The 17,570-nt window shown below is 46.1% G+C and overlaps 1 protein-coding gene across 1 annotated transcript in view; it reads left to right on the plus strand.

Annotated features, from left to right (window-relative positions):
• Nucleotides 1-17,570, plus strand: part of PPM1H (protein phosphatase, Mg2+/Mn2+ dependent 1H) — a 220,832-nt gene that overhangs the window by 71,243 nt on the left and 132,019 nt on the right. Inside the window, exon 2 of the mRNA XM_040982551.1 lies at nt 13,394-13,556. Within this exon, the coding sequence (XP_040838485.1) occupies nt 13,394-13,556 (163 nt within the window). The remainder of the gene's footprint in view (nt 1-13,393; nt 13,557-17,570) is intronic.

Below are 17,570 nucleotides of genomic sequence, written 5' to 3' on the forward strand. Positions count from 1 at the left end.
AACCTTTAATCCCACGTTACTATGGCGCTGTGGAAGTTAATGAAGCTTTTGTTTGGTAGGAATGCCTGCCTGCTGTATGTCAGGCGCTATGTTCATCTCTTGGGATACATTGTCAACATTCTACCCTGTCCTTAAGGTGCTTGCAGTTTAACAATCACAATTCAAAGTAGTGTGTACTCAGATTGGCTATGAAGCTCTTCAGGTTGAAAATTGACATGTATCATGAACTCTTGGAGTCATCCAGATATTTCCATGACAGATGGGTCTTGGGAATGCTCAAAACCAGGGTCTCTTAAGGTTCTCTTGACTTCTCATCTAAGCTCTCATACAGTCATTCTCATTTCCCTTCCTTGGTAATCAACCAGTCTCAGTCTCTTCCCCCTCTCCCTCCCATTCTCCAGCTCCCATACCTTTTACTTTTTTGTTTTTTTTCATTCTCCTATACAATCATTTTAATTGGTTTAATTTGGATCAGTTAGCCGACCCAGACCATGAACTTTGGCCAAGAAGCAGAGTTTTGAATAGGAAGTAGGAGGGTGGAAAGGAAAGACAGTATCTGGAAGAAAGGAAATCTATACAGAAAAGAATAATGTCTGCTAGGCCCACTCATTCTCTTAAACTATGCACGAGCCCAGTGTGGAAGCTAAGGAAACCAAGTTTTGGAAATGTCAGTTTATTCAAATCATACAATTCGTAAGTGGCAGAGTAGGTTGTCAGTCTGTTTCTGTTAATTGGGGAACAAATAGTAGATTAAGAGGTTTTTCAAGTGCCTGGAAGATGTGAAGAGGGCATGAACACAGCCAAGGGACTAGATGTGAGAGTCAAAAGCTAGGAGGCCGTGCAAGCTCCTCGGAACTCATGATGCCCATGTGTCAACAACAGGAGGTGGACCGTGGAAGGAGGGAGAAATAAGTATGGGTTTGGGCAGCTTGAATTTGGGCATGAACATGCCGCAGTGCAGGTGTGTCCAGTAGATGTCCAGTGTAGGAATTCAGAAGATGTTTAGAGATACGGGCAGGGCAGCCACCCCCGAGATCCTGGACTCTAGACAGGAATTTGACAGTACTCAGTGCTTGGGTCTTCAGTGAAAAAAACTCTGGGAATAGGGAAGATGCCTCATGTGTTTGGGAGAAAGATGAGCAAAACCAGGGAACAGCTGCATTTCAAGCTCACTTGGAACGCTCCACATTCACAGGGTGGGGTAGTTGGGCATAGGAAGTTTGAGTTCACCCAGTGTCCATTCTGGCAATCGGCCTTGTGTCAAATAGGTTTACCAGATGGCAGAGAATTACCTCAGTGAAACAAGTACCACTTGTTTTGTCTGAAAGTGTGTTCCCTGCAAATACATATTAGCTCTGAAAGTAATTTAGATTTTGTATTAACCAGGGGTGAGGGCCATCCTTAACAGCTAGAAAAGAAGTGCTAGGACCTTCCCATTGGATGCCTGTGGAGGTCCTCAGTGTCCCTGGAGGGTGAAAAACTGCCCTTGTGCTTTTTCAGTGAGGGGAATTCCAGGTTGTTAAGGGAGCTCATTGCATGACAGGGTCACTCTAAACTGCAGGTGTCGGAATTGCCTTTGTACTATTGCCAGCTCCCCTTTCGGTATGTGGAGTTTCCCTTCCTGCACAGTCTCAGGGTTGAGAGAGAGCTGCCTGGGCCCTCCAAGGCCATTGGGCTCTGGCCATTCCTAGAGGAAGTCCTTGTGTTACAAAGTAAAGCCCCAGCTGCCGCTGGCTTCACTTACTCTCAGCTGCTTCTCTGCTGGAGATCCTCAGGGTTCGCTTTCCATGGCTTGCTCTCAGGTTCATTTTCTGGTAGAGATGCTTATAATTAAGTAGATGTTTTCTGTGGAATGTAGATGTGTTTTCCTTAAGATAAGGGTTAAATTTATGGACTCCTGTTTTAGCTTGAGTGCCAGGCTCTAACGGACCAAATGAAAATGGCGTCACCTGTGTTAATGGCTCTTAATACAACTAAAACTTAAAACAAAAGTAGAATGCTCAAACAGATCAGCGTTTGCAAAAGGAAGACGTTAGCAGAATCTAATTAGAAATGGGACCAGACAGTCTGAGCCAGCATCATGAGAAAGTCCCCTCTGTATTAACCCGCACAAGGAAAGTAACCTAAAGTTAACCAATCCAGTTTTTTATTGTCATTATTACATTGTTTGCTCTTTTTTTACATAAGCTCCCTTCAAAAAATTTTTTCCACCATACTCAACACAGCTCCTGTGATTTTAGGTAGAAGTGGCTGGTTCATGAATTATTAATGGGAGCCAACTATATAATCAATTCATGAAATGTCACCCAATTAATAAGAAATCTCTATCAAAATACTTTAAGCTTTATGACACAAAATGGCAGGCTTAGGACATGTTCGTTATTCTAGTCTCTCATGGGAGAATAAATAAATACAATTTATTTATTCAATATCTGTTGCCTGCTCTGTGATTTGAAATGGGATAAAAACATAACCCAAATCACTACATAAAATGTTAAGTTTAAAAATAAGTTTATCGTTGGTGTGAAAAACTTTGGAAATCCCTACATAAATATTTCATAGAGCATTTCTCATAAACTGTTTGAAGGCAACTTGTGTGTTTTTGACTTCTTTGCACCAAAGTGAACTTGACTTTTAATTGTACTCTTGTGAAGCTTTTTCAGGTAATCTTGTAGTTGGCCATCTGTGCTTTAGTCTTGTTCAAGGCCACAACATCCCCTAATATTTTCTAGCTTTTTGAGGCTAGAGAAATCAGTGTCCTTAAAATGGAAATCAGACTGAACCTTTTGGGACCTCCAGGCTTTAATTGATATGCCTTTCCCATGTAAATGAGGGAGAATTGCTAAGTGCTTTTGCCCTAGATCTGGGGACCAAGGTAAAAATACTTGATCAGATAACAACCAATTTTCAAAGGACTTCTTTGTGTATTCTTCAGCCTTTAATCAAGGAGCAAACAAACTTTCCCTGCAAGTTAGTTAACACTGAGGTGAAGTTTTTCCAAAGCAGGCAAGTAGAAAATTAATTATTGCTCTTAATTACTGTACATTTGGAGCAATCACTGCTTATTTGGAAAGCATTTCCTGGGGTGTTGAAACTTTGTATGGGTCATGATCCCTGCTTTGCAGCCTCTGTGTTCCACTTATAGGCCATTGTGCAATTAATTTCAAGAACATAGTTTATGTGAATGCAGAACATCATTTAAAACCTCATTTGTTATGAGAAGATGCTAAAGTGGCTTGTTAATATTTTTCACAAGATATTAATAGGGCCTAATAATGAAGATAATGACAGTACCTTTCTCATTGTAAGGGTTCCAAACATTGACTAAGTTATTAGATGCAAAGCCCTGAGCATTTTAATTTATGTAGCTTTATATGAAAGGCAGAAGGAAACGAGAGACATAGAAAGATCTTTTATCCATGGAACCTTCAGGAATGGGATCAGTGCTTTATTCCTAAAAGGCCAGAGAGCTGCTTTGTCTCTAGCACAGCGTAGGTAATGCCTAGAATTGTCTGGAACTGGCATTGTGATGCAGTAGGGCAGGCCGCCCCTTGGGTCCCCATGGTTCAAGTCTGAGCTACCCTACTTCTGATCCAGCTTCCTGCTAATATACCGGAGGAGGCACCAAAAGTCAGCCCAACTATTTGGACTCCACTTGCTAGGGAGACCTGTTTGGAGTTTCTGGTTCCCATTGTTGACCTGGCCCAGGCCTGGAAGTTGTAGCCATTTGGGGAATAAATCAGTGGATGGAAAATCTCCCTCTCTCACTCTGCCTGTTTGTCCCTGCTTTTCAAATAAATGTCTTTCAAAAAGTAATAAAGCTGTCTATGAACCAGGACATAGAATCGGCCAGCACCTTGAACTCAGTTTCAGGTATGTTGTTATAAAAGTCCAAATATGCTGAAGATATAAAGTCTCCCTACTTGAAAATGGTTGTGGGCTCCTTGAATGGAAACAATGCCCCGATGTTCTTTATTTCCTCCTACTTTAATACATGTTAACTATTTTAAAGCAGTTATTTCAATTAAGGAGTGCTATGTGTCTGATCTCTAGATTTCCTTAGATAGTCACATCCGATGGCAAGTTGGCTCATTGAAATTCCAGAGTCAGGATAGTCCCTCGGGTGACCTGGTGTGAACTCATAAAGATATATCCAGTCTCACGGGACTGCTCGCTCTACTTGCTTATTGTCACACAAGAGTAACAGGTGAATAGTCAAATGTATTTGTTTCAAAGAAAATAAAAAATATTAAAAATTAATATATAAAAAACTTAAATTCTTAACTATTGACAACTGATTTTATGAAAATACTTTGTGGGCAAAAAATGTTTTTTTAAGATTTATTTATTTTTATTGGAAAGTCATTTATAGAAAGGAGAGACAGAGAAATATCTTCCACCTGCTGGTTCACTCATCAAGTGGCCGCAACAGCCAGAGATAAGCTGATCCAAAGCCAGGAACCAGGAGCTTCTTCCGGATCTCCCACATGGTGCAGGGTCCCAAGGCTTTGGGCTGTCCTCAACTGCTGTTGCCAGGCCACAAGCAGGAAGCTGGGAGAGAAGCAAAGCAGCTGGGATACAAACCAGTATCCATATGGAATCCCAGCGCATGCAAGCATTTAGCTACTGAGGTATCTTGCTGGACCCTATGGGCAAAAAAAGTTTAAAGCCAACTTGTCTGTGACACTTGAGCCTCCAGGTTGCAGACCGTGATCTGTCACAGACCCTGATCTGTGGTCACATCCCCTCATTAGCCACAGCGGGGGGCTAGAAACCGACAGGTGTAAGGACGGTGTGAAGGGAAGATGATCTTGGCCCATGTTATCCCTTCCACGGGGTGGTGTTGCCACCTTCCAGATTGTGAAAGGAGGTGCTTGTCTTACTGCCCTTTGTCCTGTCTGGCAACCCTGGTTGGCCGTTAGCTGAGCTGGCTATGACAGCCTCCTGTTCCTCAGGTGGCTGGAGTAGGCTGAAAGAAGCAATCCTTTGGAAGATGTTCGTCTGGACATCCGACTTTTTTTGCTGATGGCCATCATCAGAGCTTAGGTTCCTGGGCAGGGCTGTGGCTTTCTAGCGTCACAAGGGGGAGTTACTCTCCGTCTTGGAGCTGGATATTCATCTGCCCTTCAGTTCCCGCCTTTTCTGGGTGGTCAGGTGACCAAGAAGCTCGGAGAGCCACATGGAGTGTAGTCTGTGAGGTTCCCTAGAGAAGAGTGCGTGTTCACCACGGAGAGCTGTTTTCTGTAAATAGTTCATTTTCCCCGGAGAGCATCCTGTCTGCTTCTCAGCTGTTTGTGACTCAGCAGTATCTCACACTATCTGATGGCCTCTCCCTCGAGCAGTTTGTTACTGCCTGCTTAGCGTAAACATTTTAGCCTCAACTCTGCAGGCCTTTCAATCCCTTTGAGCACAAAGCACCTTAGTTATAGCCAAAAACAAAACTGAACTTGCTGTTTGATCTTTTTACTGTGTATCTGCCATCTGAGCTCCGAGTCCGTCCGAGAGCCCAGGGACCCAGAGCTGGAGTCCATGAGTGGATCAGGGCGGGACTAAGTGGCTGCTGTTGGCCGGCGCTGAGCATTCGCGAGAGGCAGGCTCAGAGGAGTGGCCCTGCCTCTGTTCCCTGCGTGAGGAAAATGTGCCACGCCACTTGGAGGCGTGGAGCTGTGTCCTTGTGCCGGTCAGAGGGACACTGCCGAAAAGGGAGAGAGGGGTTCTTCTGACTCCTTGCCTCGCTGGACGAAGTCCCTGAGACCCAGTAGACAAGCCTCTTTGTTCAATATGCTTCTGCTATCATTAAATAGAATATATAGGTATCGAGTGCTACCACGAGCCAGGCCCTGACCAGCAGTTTTTACGCCGAGTGTTGAATGTTATCAGCCCCACTATAGAGGGACAAGACAACCAAGAACACACAGCTGGAGCCAGTACTTGGTAGAGACATGTTCGAGTCAGGTCTGCCTGACCATCGTCCCTGCTTGTGTTTTGACGCTGATACTGAGTACCATGTGGGATCAGAAAGTCAGCACAGTGCATGGCACATGCAACTCCATCGCAAAACCTCAGCCATGGTGGTCTCTGTTCAACTGTGCTGCTCACGTTCAGTTAAGTGCTTCATAAACGGTGATTTCATAAACAGAAGAAAAACAAGCTTCTTGAACGTAATCGTCTGCTCCTTTTAAAAAGATTCTTTCTTCTGGGGCCCAGCACAGTAGCCTCGTGGCTAAAGTCCTTGCCCTGAATGCGCCAGGATCCCATATGGGTGCCAGTTCTAATCCCGGCAGCTCCACTTCCTATCCAGCTCCCTGCCTATGGCCTGGGAAAGCAGTCGAGGACGGTCCAAAGCCCCCATTTGGGAGACCCGGAAGAGGCTCCTGGCTTCAGATCGGTGCAGCTCTGATTGTTGTGACTGCTTGTGGAGTGAATCAATGGATGAAAAGATCTTTCTTTCTGTGTATTTGACTTTCCAATAAATAAAAATTTTTTAAAAAGATTCTTCTGGGCCCAAGATGATGGTGTAGTGGTTAGGGTCCTCGCCTTGAATGCTCCAGGATTCCATATGGGCACCGGTTCTAATCCTGGCAGCCCCGCTTCCCATCCAGCTCCCTGCCTGTGGCCTGGGAAAGCAGTCGAGGACGGCTCAAAGCCTTGGGACCCTGCACCTTTGTGGGAGACCCAGCAAAGGCTCCTGGCTTCGGATCAGCTCAGCTCCAGCCATTGCGGCCACTTGGGGAGTGAACCATCAGACAGAAGATATTTCTCTGTCTCTCCTCTTCTCTGTGTATCTGCCTTTCCAGTAAAACTAAATAAATCTTCAAAAAAAAAAAAAAAAGAAAAGAAAGAAACTAGGTTATATAAAAGATTCTTCTGCGGCTAGGATCTCACACTGGTGTTCATTCCTGGGACTTAAAGCTTATCTGATACCATAGAGCATTTTTGACTTCCAAGTGCTGAATAGGTTTATCTGATTTTTTATAAGGAGCCCTGGTGGAGAGGAGGCTAGCTGTGGGTAAGTGGAAGATGGATTAAAGAAGAACATGGGCAAAGTTAGCTGTGTCACACACCGTCTCCCAGGCAAGATGTGTGTCATACTCTTTTTCAAAGAGTTAAAAAAAAAAACAAAACTAAATGTGAACTTTTCATATTGAAGAAGTGGAAGCTACCTTCTTCAGGTGTAGTCATTGTTTGTTTATGAGTTTAATCCAATTTAAAGATTATCCAATTTTAATTAGAACTGAAATCTCCTTCCCCAATACACACGTCACAGTGGAGGTGGTAACATCTCATGGGATTTAATGCATAAATGCTAATGAACTGAGATTTGATAAAATTCAGTGACTCGGCTCCACTGCGCAGCTCAGTGCTGCGACTTAGCTTTACACAGGTGCTAACTGTGGCAGCTGCCTAGTAGAGTTGACAAGAGGATGAAGTGAGTTCGTTACTAAATGTCCACTGCTAGTAGTAGTGCCTGGCACATAGGAAGCGCTCAGCAGAAACGCAGTTTCCCACATCGAGAAACTCCCCGCAGCAGTCTCTGCTCTGACCTCTTCATTCATCCAGCACACATGGGCTGAGCCCCTGCTTGCACCTGCTATTGATGGCTGTGCTTTTAACCACCTTCTTATCTCAGAATTAATTTCCCAGGAACTGCTCTTGAAGAATAGCATCGCCACGGCTAGAATGACACGTAGTCCACCAGGTTTCTGAAGCAAACGGCTTCAAGATGAGCATCAGGGATAGGTATCAGGCAAAGAGTTGCACCTGCTGATTTCAAGGCAGTGCTGACTCCCCACCTCTCCCCCCCTCCCACACACACAGTGTAAGGGGGAGGGTGAGTGGAGTTCCCAGTGATTGCTTTCTTAGGGAAATCAGTGACTTTGAACAGCATGCTCTCAGCTTGGAAAAATCAGTTTTTCTCAGTTTACTTTCAGAAGAAGTAAAGGGCTTATTTACATTTAGTAGGCAAAAACATTTGCCTCTGAAAAGCAAAATTAAATGCTTATGCTGATGGTGACTGATTTTTTTTTTTAATTAGAAAACCTTTGTGGAGCATTCCCGTCTAGTTCTTCACCACCCAGTGCCAGCGATGAGTGGGACTGGGCCAGGCCACAGCCAGGGGCCAGGAACACAGTCAGGGTCTCCCACAGGGGTGTCAGGGACCCAGGAACTTGAGGCTCACCACTGCCTCCTAAGGCCTCCGTTAACAGGAACCTGGGCTGCAGGCTGCTTAGCCCCTAGGCCACATACCCACTCTGGTTTTAACTTTTTAAAAAAGCCTGTCACTATCACGTCTTCCTACTAAAGCTGGTGAAGGAGGAAATTTGAAGTAACAAAGGGCGAGAATTGCATTTTTTTTCCCTAAGAACAGTGATGCTTTTATATTATTTACATAATATTTAAATCTATAGCATCTGGTTGATAGGTATCTCAGCAGACTGGCTTACAGAGGTGGCACTGCCATGTGCCCCGAGCTTGACACTTGTAGCTTTCTGATAGCTGGTGAGTGTTAGTCACAAGCTATACTCAATGTGAATCAGCGAAGTAGGCTCCCAGGCGCTGTCTTTTCTCAGTTCTGCAGCTTCGATGAGTCATCCCAGCCCACGGCTCTGAACCAAGCGCCGAGGAGAAATACACGCATGATAGGACAGTAAGATGGGCTGAGCAGGAGCAGCAGGAGCTGTGCCTCAGAGGCGTGTTCACAGCTCTGCCGTATTTAGCTCCGTGACAGGTCGCAGTCTCCCAGGTTTCTTAACCTAAAATAAGGTCTCCAGGACCTCTTACTGAAGCTAGGTCAGCCCTGGAGTTTAATAGCTACTAAAAGGAGCACTAAAAGTCGAGACACTTTTAGAGGCCCATGATTTGTGGTTTTTGTAATGATAGTTTTTTTTTTAACTGTTAGAAAATGGTGGTGACAGAGAAGTCAGTCTGGCATATGCCTAGAGCTCACATGTGCGTGTACAAAGCACACACCCCTGTGAGTACAGCCAGCCTGGCACACGTGCACACACATCCACGTACCCCCTGTGAGTACAGTCAGCCTGGCACATGCCTAGAGCCCACGTGAGCACACACGCACATGCATCCACGTACCCCCTGTGAGTGCAGTCAGCTTGGCACATGCGTAAACAGATCCCATGTACGCGTGCACACTCGCCTGAGTACAGCACAAGATGAAGGGCTGGCGGCCAGCTGATGCATGCACACTCGCCTGAGTACAAGCACAGGATGAAAGGCTGGCGGTCAGCTGGGATCCCACAGTGTAGGGAAGATGATTGTCATGCACTCGTTTCCCCAAGCCTGCCTCCACTCAGTGTTCCCTAGGGAAGGCTCTTGGTTGGGAGACCATGGTGGTGCAATGTCAAAGTCAGATCACTGCTCTACCTGAGGCTTGCTGCTTGGGAAGTCGCTCTACGCGACTGGGAAGAGGCAGGTGCTAGCTTAAACTTCTTTCCCCAGCCTGGTTTGGTTCTCCGATGGTACATGCAAAAGGGTCACTCCAGACAAATGCATCTTTGTCTTGTGAGCTCCAGCTGCATCCCTTGCCTAGCTGACCTGGGTTAAGCACAAACATCTCTAGGAACAGGCAAATCGAAGCCACCTATCACCTCCCTTTCCCTGGGTCTTTCCCTGAATTCCTTTAATAACCAGAGAAGCAAGGAGAGAGCGTTACTTCTCTCAGGCCTCGGCCAAACCTTGCCCCATCTGCTTGGTCTGGCCTTCCTTGCGCAGTCCCGCCTGGCCCGCTTCCAGGCCCCGGTGGTGTAGGGAAGAAGCTGGGTTGGGGACCAACGTGGATCTCATTCTGCATTGCAGCCGTGACATTGGGCTGTGTTACTTGGCTGGGGCAGCAAGCCTGGCAGTGTTAATCCTCCTCCTGCAGGCAGCCTCTTTGTGACCTCAACAATGGCATCTTAAGCCAAACAGGAATTCTCTTAGAGGAGAGAGGCCAAAGATAGGGCAGGAAAACAGGTACACACCCTTCCCCCATCTCTAAGCCCCTTCCAGCCAATGACAGGCACCAGAGACTGACCTGAACTCGGAGACTGACATGGGCTACCAGGAGCCATATCCTTTTAACAAGAAATCTTGCAAAAGAGGAAAAAAAAAGTCATAATAGCCCTTAGGCTTTTGTTTGCATAAATATGCTTTTGTTGCAGGACAATTTGGTTACATAAATTTGAGATACAGGAAATGGCAGGTGATTGGCAGGTCTTTTTCTTAGAAATGCAGAGAAGTAGTTGCAAATGCAAATTGAATTTTGAGTAGTTCTCCTTGCAATCAAGTGACACTGGTCAGTTGAAGGCTTATGATTCCCAAACTGCCCAAAATATATAGACTAATGAATTTTTTTCATATGAACAGATGGGAATGGACCTCAAATTACTATTTTTGAGACCTGCCTCTATGTCTATATAGTATGCATGCATGTGTATATATAAAGTAAATTTAAGTAAAGTGTTAGAACATCTAAAACACCGTCATAAAAATCCCGTGGTTTGGCAGAAGATTGCCTGAAACACATTCTGCTACATCTTGGCATTCATACTTCAAGTTGCTTCCTCCCTGATCTTTGGTTAGGATGTATATGTGCGTGTTCGTTTATGGAGACCTCTGCGATCTTCAGTGCTAAAAGCTGTTGGATGTGTAATCTGAATTGAGTCTGTAGTCTGGGTGACAGTGCCACATCAGTGTCAGTGTCTTGATTTTGATGTGTATTTTGAGTGAATAAGATGGTATTGTTAGGCAAGTTGGGCGAGGGGTCCACAGAGCTCTATTGTTTTTGCAACTTACTCTGGGTCTATATCTACTGCAGAATTTAACATTGTTTAAAAATGACCATTTAAACATGGTAGTTTTTTGTTTGTTTTTGCTTAGCTGTAGAAGGATGTATAACCAGATCAATAGGTCAGTATACAAACCACACTGGCAGAGTGAATTTCCACATAATTTGTTTGTTTGTTTGTTTGTTTTTTTAAGTCACCTTTTCTCTCCTTGACCCACTGTGTTCTTTGCGCTTTGTGCTGACTGTTAGCTACCATGACCCCGGTGCAGTTTTTTGGGGGCGGGGGGGAAAGCACATCCAATGGCACATCAAGGAGAGCTCTCTTTCAAGAAATCTATTTTAGCTGCTGCTTAAATGGTGCTGGGCCTAAGAGTTGAGTCTGCAGGCGCCTCACACAGAGTGTGGGAGTGATGTAGCCTGTTCCTCTGAAGCATTCCTTTATTTTAGCATTTTAGCCATAAGAGACCAAAGCAGACACAACATGCTAGGATGCATCTTATTACCAGCTAGCTGACATTTACAAGTCACAGTGGTGATAGCCCAGTGTAATGATAAAATGTATGAGTGCTAGTCTATGGGGCAAAAGAGAATTCAACATGCTTTTCATAAAAACTATTTAGTTAATATTTTCACATGATACAGTTTTTAAAGATTTATTCATTTTTATTGCAAAGGCAGATATACAGAGAGGAGGAGAGACAGGAAAATCTTCCATCCATTGATTTCAGTCCCCAAGCAGCCTCAATGGCTGGAGCTGAGCCAATCTGACACCAGGAGCCCAGAACCTCTTCTGGGTCTCCCATATGGGTGCAGGGTCCCAAGGATTTGGGCCGTCCTCGACTGCTTTCCCAGGCCACAAGCAGGGAGCTGGATGGGAAGCAGGGCTGCTGGGATTAGAACCGGTGTCCATATGGGATCCTGACACATTCAAGGCAAGGACTTCAGCCACTAGGCTATGGCACTGCCCTCCCCATGATATAGTATTGTGGGTATAGGGATTCCTCCTTCCTCACCCCCTTCTGTCCTTCCTGTTTTCCCCAGATTATCACAGTAGTATATTCCCTTAGTAACAGTTACAAGTTTAGCTTTCTGCTATTAATGTGTTTCATGGCATTGTAGGTATAAGCAAATGAGAACTCCAGTATCAGATCAGCATGCTTAAGAGTAAATCTTGGGGCTGGCGTGGTGGCATAGCAAACTGCTCCTTTACCTGAGGCACTGGTATCTCATGGGTTCTGGTTTGTGTCCCAGCTACTCCACTTCTGATCCAGCTCCCCACTTGGGAAAGCAGCAGATGATGGCCCAAGGTCGTGGGCCTCTGCACCCACGTGGGAGATCCAAAGGAAGTTGCTAGCTCCCAGCTCCACACCAGCCCAGATCTGGCCATTGTGGCCATTTTGGCCATGAACTAGCAGTTCCAAGATTCCTTCGCTCGCTTGCTCTCCCTCTCTTTCACTTTCTTTCTCCAACTACAACTTTCGAGGAAAAAAAAAAGAAGTAAGCCTCGGGGGGTGGGACATTTAACTTGGTGGCTTAGGAACTCAGCTCTCATCCCTGAGTGCCTGGTTGCAGTACCCACTTGGCACCCAGCTCAGCTTCCCTATGAGTGCAGACTTTGAGGAACAGTGATAGCTCATAAGCTTGGGGGTCCTGCCACCCATCTGGAAGAACTGGGTCAAGTTCCTAACTCCTGGCCCATCTCTAATTGTAGACATTTGGGGAATGTATCAATAGATGGGAGATCTTTTTCTTTCAAATAAGTCAATTATTGAAAAAAAAAAAAGTTAGGTTTTGATCTATTCACTTTCCTGCACATCAGATAAAAAAGGGATGGTGGGCCCAGCGTGGTAGTCTAGTGGCTGAAGTCCTCGCCTTGTACATGCCCGGATCCCATATGGGCACCGGTTCTAATCCTGGCAGCCCCGCTTCCCATCCAGCTCCCTGCTTGTGGCCTGGGAAAGCAGTCGAGGACGGCTCAAAGCCTTGGGACCCTGCACCCATGTGGGAGACCCAGAAGAAGCTCCTGTTTTCTGGCTGCGAATCTGCTCAGCTCCAGCCATTGAGGCTACTTGGGGAGTGAATCAGCAGATAGAAAATCTTTCTCTGTGTCTCTTCTCTGTATATCTGATTTTCCAATAAGAATTTCAAAAATAAAGATTTTTAAAAATGAGATGGCATAGTGAAAAACCAACATCCGTTTCCTCCGACTCTGTAGGATGCTGTCAGTTACTGCCATGTGCTTTGAGAAAATCGACAGTAGCCTCACACTTCAGCAGTTAGGCTGGCTCAGGGAATTTGGTTTCTCTGTCTTCATTGTAGTTGCCTAAAAGCCCTGGCTCCAAATTAAGCTCAAGGGAGCAGTTGCTTCATGTGTTTGAACTAGAGTGAGTCACTGGGCTTGATCACATGTGGCAGAACCTTGTGGAGGTACATGAATGCAAATCAACCTATGTGATAAATGTTGAGAATTCCAGGAATACAAAATACCCATCCAGCGGTCCTTGGAGTGAAGTAGGGTGTTGGTGTCCACCTTCGCTGGCCCTCGGGACAGGACTGAGTGCCCAGCTTTCTGGCCCTCACTCTGACCAGCTGCCCTGGCTTTCTCTGCAGGGTTATCAATGCCGGGAAGAGCACACATAATGAAGACCAAGCCAGCTGCGAGGTGCTCACCGTGAAGAAGAAGGCAGGGGCTGTGACCTCAACGCCAAACAGGAACTCCAAGAGACGGTCCTCTCTTCCAAATGGGGAAGGACTGCAACTAAAGGAGAATTCGGTAAGGACACCCCACCCACCCCACACACCCCACCCACACACACACCACACACACACTCTCTCTCTCCCCAGTATCCTTGGTTCTACTGGACAAAGAACATTTGTGCCCACTGTAAGGTGTTAAGGCTTAACCAGGTCGGAGATGACAGTGTCCCCAGAGTTAGTGGGGTGGTGGGTCTACATACTCATGCATTCCATGCAGTAGCTGAGCCATGGACAGTGAATTGATACTCACATTTTTAATGCTTGAAATAGATGAAGCACCCACACACATGTGATGTAACAGTTGACCCTTACAACATTTGGTGGTTTCCAAGAAACCACTTCTAGGTCTTGATAGAAGAAACAACCCGGGAGTCTCTTTGAAGGGGTGGACATAACTACTGGCCTGGAGCCCTGTTATGACTCAGGCAAGATAGTAATCCAGGAGGTGTGAGATACCAGTCATGAAGGCATCGCTGAAAAGGAGACTTGTAGGCAAAGACCTTGGAAGTGCGGCGAGAAGATTTGGCATTGTGTACGATTGGAAAGACTGTTGGGAACAGGCCCAGTGTCGTCAGCAGCCTATAAGGAGGTACTTGTGACTGGAGAAGGCATGAGGAACACCTGCATTGCCGTAAATGTCAAAAAAGGTCATAGGCATTGAGAGCGATGTGGGAGGACCTTGAAGGCCATTGCCAAGATTTTGGCTTCTATTTTGCGTCAACAGTTTATAACAAAGAATAATGAATGGTTAAAGGGGCCAGGATTATTCCCATCTAGAAGGCATCCCTTGACTGCCTAAATTCAAATATTGGTGATGCTTAGCAAAAGGTAGTGAATACAGGGTCTAGAACACGAAAACATCTGCAGGAGATAAGCAAGACATGCTCTAGCCTCCCTCATGAATTTAATACGATTCCAGTACCTTCCTGCAGCCAAGTTCAAGAGGGAGAGAGAATGCTGCCACTCGGGGTGAGTCTTCAGAGAAGTTCAGAGGGGTGAGGGATTGGGTATGTTAGAAGCCCAATTCTGATGAGAAACAAGATAGAAATGGGATATATTCGATTAGGGAAGTGGCCTCGTAGAAAGTGACAGTTAGCTGTGATCCTTAAAAGTGAATAGACTGTAAACAAAAAAGTAAGAAGAATATTTCTACAGAACTCCAGGTGTCTGCAAAGACAGGCTACCCTGAGAGCACAGGACGCATGGCTTCCAGCGTTTGGGAGACGGTGTGGCTGCATGGAGGGTGGCAAGACATGAACAGGGAGGAGTTCCTTTGTTTAAAATTAATCCTCTGCTTTATTACTTCATTGAAGACATTTTTTTTAAAAAAGATTTATTTGAGAGATCTTCCATCCTCTGATTCACTCCCTAAATGACCACAACAACCAGAGCTGAACTAACAGAAGCCAAGAGCTTCTTCCTGGGTCTTGCAGGTGGATATAGGAGCCCAAGGACTTGGGCTGTCCTTGGCTGCTTTCCTAGGTCATAAGCAGGTAACCGGATTGGTAGTAGAGCAGCCAGGACATGAATTGGCACCCATATGGGTGCTGGCTATTGACAAGTGGATCACTGGAGCAGGAACAGGTTGAAAGGTTAGGGGTTAGACAGGAGGTGCCTGCAGCTTTGGGGATCTCAATTGCACCTTTCCAAGTGGAAGTACCTTAGGGACAGTAAGTGTGTGAAGAGGCACGGGGTCACTGTCAGACACCTGGGAGACCAGTTTGCCGTGGCAGGGGTCAGGCCTCCTGATGGCCCTGTGTCTCTGACTGTTTCTCTGGGGTTACAAGAAGGAATTCTTAAATGCTAGCATTTCCACATGGCACTGCCTCCAGATGGGAACAGTGCTGTCAGCTTGCTTAGGACACCACTTTTTTCCCCAGCAGTACCTGAAGGTTTTTGTTTGTGGGCACTGGGACTGGCTTTGTAGTGCAGTGTGCTAAGTCACTGCCTGCGACAGTGGCATCGCATGCCCAAGTGTCACTTGTAGACCTGGCTGTTCCATTTCTGATCCAGCTTCCCAATAATGAACGCAGTAGAAGATTGACCAAGTAGCCAGGCTTCTGCCACCCAAGTGGGAGGCCCAGATGAAGCCCCTGGCTCCTGACTTTGATGTGGCCCAGTCTCAGCTGTTGCAGCCATTTGAGAAGTAAAAACAGTAAAAGCCTCTCTCTCTCTCTCTCTCTCTCTCTCTCTCTCTCTCATGAATAAACAAATCTTTATTTGTTGAGGTTTATTGCCACTCATTAACGTTTTTCTGTGATTTGAAAGCTCATAGGGAGGTTTTATTTATCATACTGATTGCCATCCACCAGTGAAGAAGCACAGCTTGTCTGCAGGCTTTTGTTTTGCAGTCCCCAGCCAGGCAGTCATCCTTGGGGATGCGGTAAGAAGAGGAGGAGAAGCAAGAAAGGCTTCACTCCTGAGGGCATCTGGCCACCTTAGTTCTGAGTTGAGATGTGTGGGTGGGAAAAGTTGGGGCATTGAGCGACCCAGGACAGCTTCCCCCCAGGTCTGACTCCCCGTTTGCAACAGATTGAAACAAGACTTGTAGACCTTCCCAAGTCTTATTTCCTTAGGAGCACCCTTATGTTGTTTCATGTAGTCAAAACACATCAAAGTGTGTGATTTCAGTGTGTGTTAGTTCAGGGTCTAATTACAATAACAGGAGGTGGCTGTGCCGGCAGCCTGACCCAGTGCACCGCAGGGGAGAGGAACACTGCCTGTCTTGCTCAGCAGAGGTTGGGGCAGCACTGTGGGAATTCAGGGCAAATGGGATCAGGTTGAGCAGGGGAGAGCTAAAAGGGAAGTTGGGATGGGGCGGGCTCAACTCTCTGGACAGAAGACCTGCTGTCTTTTTCATCTGCTTCCTGGAAGGGTTGCTTCACCCAGAGCGTTAAGTGAAGGTTGTTTCTGGTCCCACAAGGGCAGCCATGTGCGGCATACTGGGAATCCTAGCTCCTGCCACCATATGTAGTTGAAAATAGGACATGAGTTGATATGAAAAGTTGACAGTACCTGGCGTGTGCTAATATTCGTGTCACCTGTTACTGTTGCTGTGGTTAGTGTAACTTGGATGCTTACACCTGCATTTCGGTATTATTTTGGCAGTGCTTACGATAGTTTCTGTAATGGATTCTGAGGGGTTGATATTTAGCCAAGTGATTAAGCTGCCACTTGAGACGCCAGCATCCTGTGTTGGGGTGCCTGCTTCCAACCCAGCTTCCTACTGATGTGTACGCCTGCAGGCAGCACATGATGGCTCAAGTGCGTGGGTCCCTGCCAGCCATGGGGACAACCGAGGCTGCGATCTGATCTCCTGGATTCAGACTGGCCCAGCCCTGGCTGTTACAAACGTTAGGAAAATGACCCAGCAGGTACAAGATTGTATATCTCTGCCTTTCAAATAAAGTGAAAATAACTAATTTGAACCATTTTTAAAATGAGTAAAGTGGTGAGGTAAGAATATTTCAATTAGCAGTTTATTAAAATAGGGGATGAAATTGCCATGCAAAACCAAAAAAAAAAAAAAAGAATTTATACAACTGATCTTAATTCCTTCCAGAATTTTTAATGGTTTGTTTATTTAAAAGGTAGATTTTATAGAGAGAGAAAGGGAGAGAGAAAGATACCTTCCATCCACTGGCTCACTGCCCAAATGGTTGTAGCAGCTGGAGCTGAGATGATTGGAAGCCAGGAGCAAGGAGCTCTTTCTGGCTCTCCCAGGTGGTTGAAGGGGTGTGGGAGACCGCCCCTGAATCTCTGCCTGCTTGGCTCATGCGGGAAACTGCAGGTACGTGGAACACCGACTCCCCTGGGGAACCCCCGACAGTAGTCTAGGCTCACCGAGACCTGAACCTGGCCTGACCACATGCAGGTGAGAATGGTGGCTGCATCCCAGTCTCTCTTCTCCGGCCTTGAAGGAGCTGTCCTGGAACTTCCTTGATAGGCAGTTCTGAAAAGCCAGGTGTGGTCCACATTACCTGGCAGCCTACATGTTGTATGTGACCCACAGGTAGTGCCTGTGACCTGA

This window comes from Ochotona curzoniae, unplaced genomic scaffold (genome assembly GCF_017591425.1).
Source record: "Ochotona curzoniae isolate NIBS_2020 unplaced genomic scaffold, NIBS_Ocur_1.0 contig_1014, whole genome shotgun sequence".
NCBI classification, from domain to species: Eukaryota; Metazoa; Chordata; class Mammalia; order Lagomorpha; family Ochotonidae; genus Ochotona; species Ochotona curzoniae.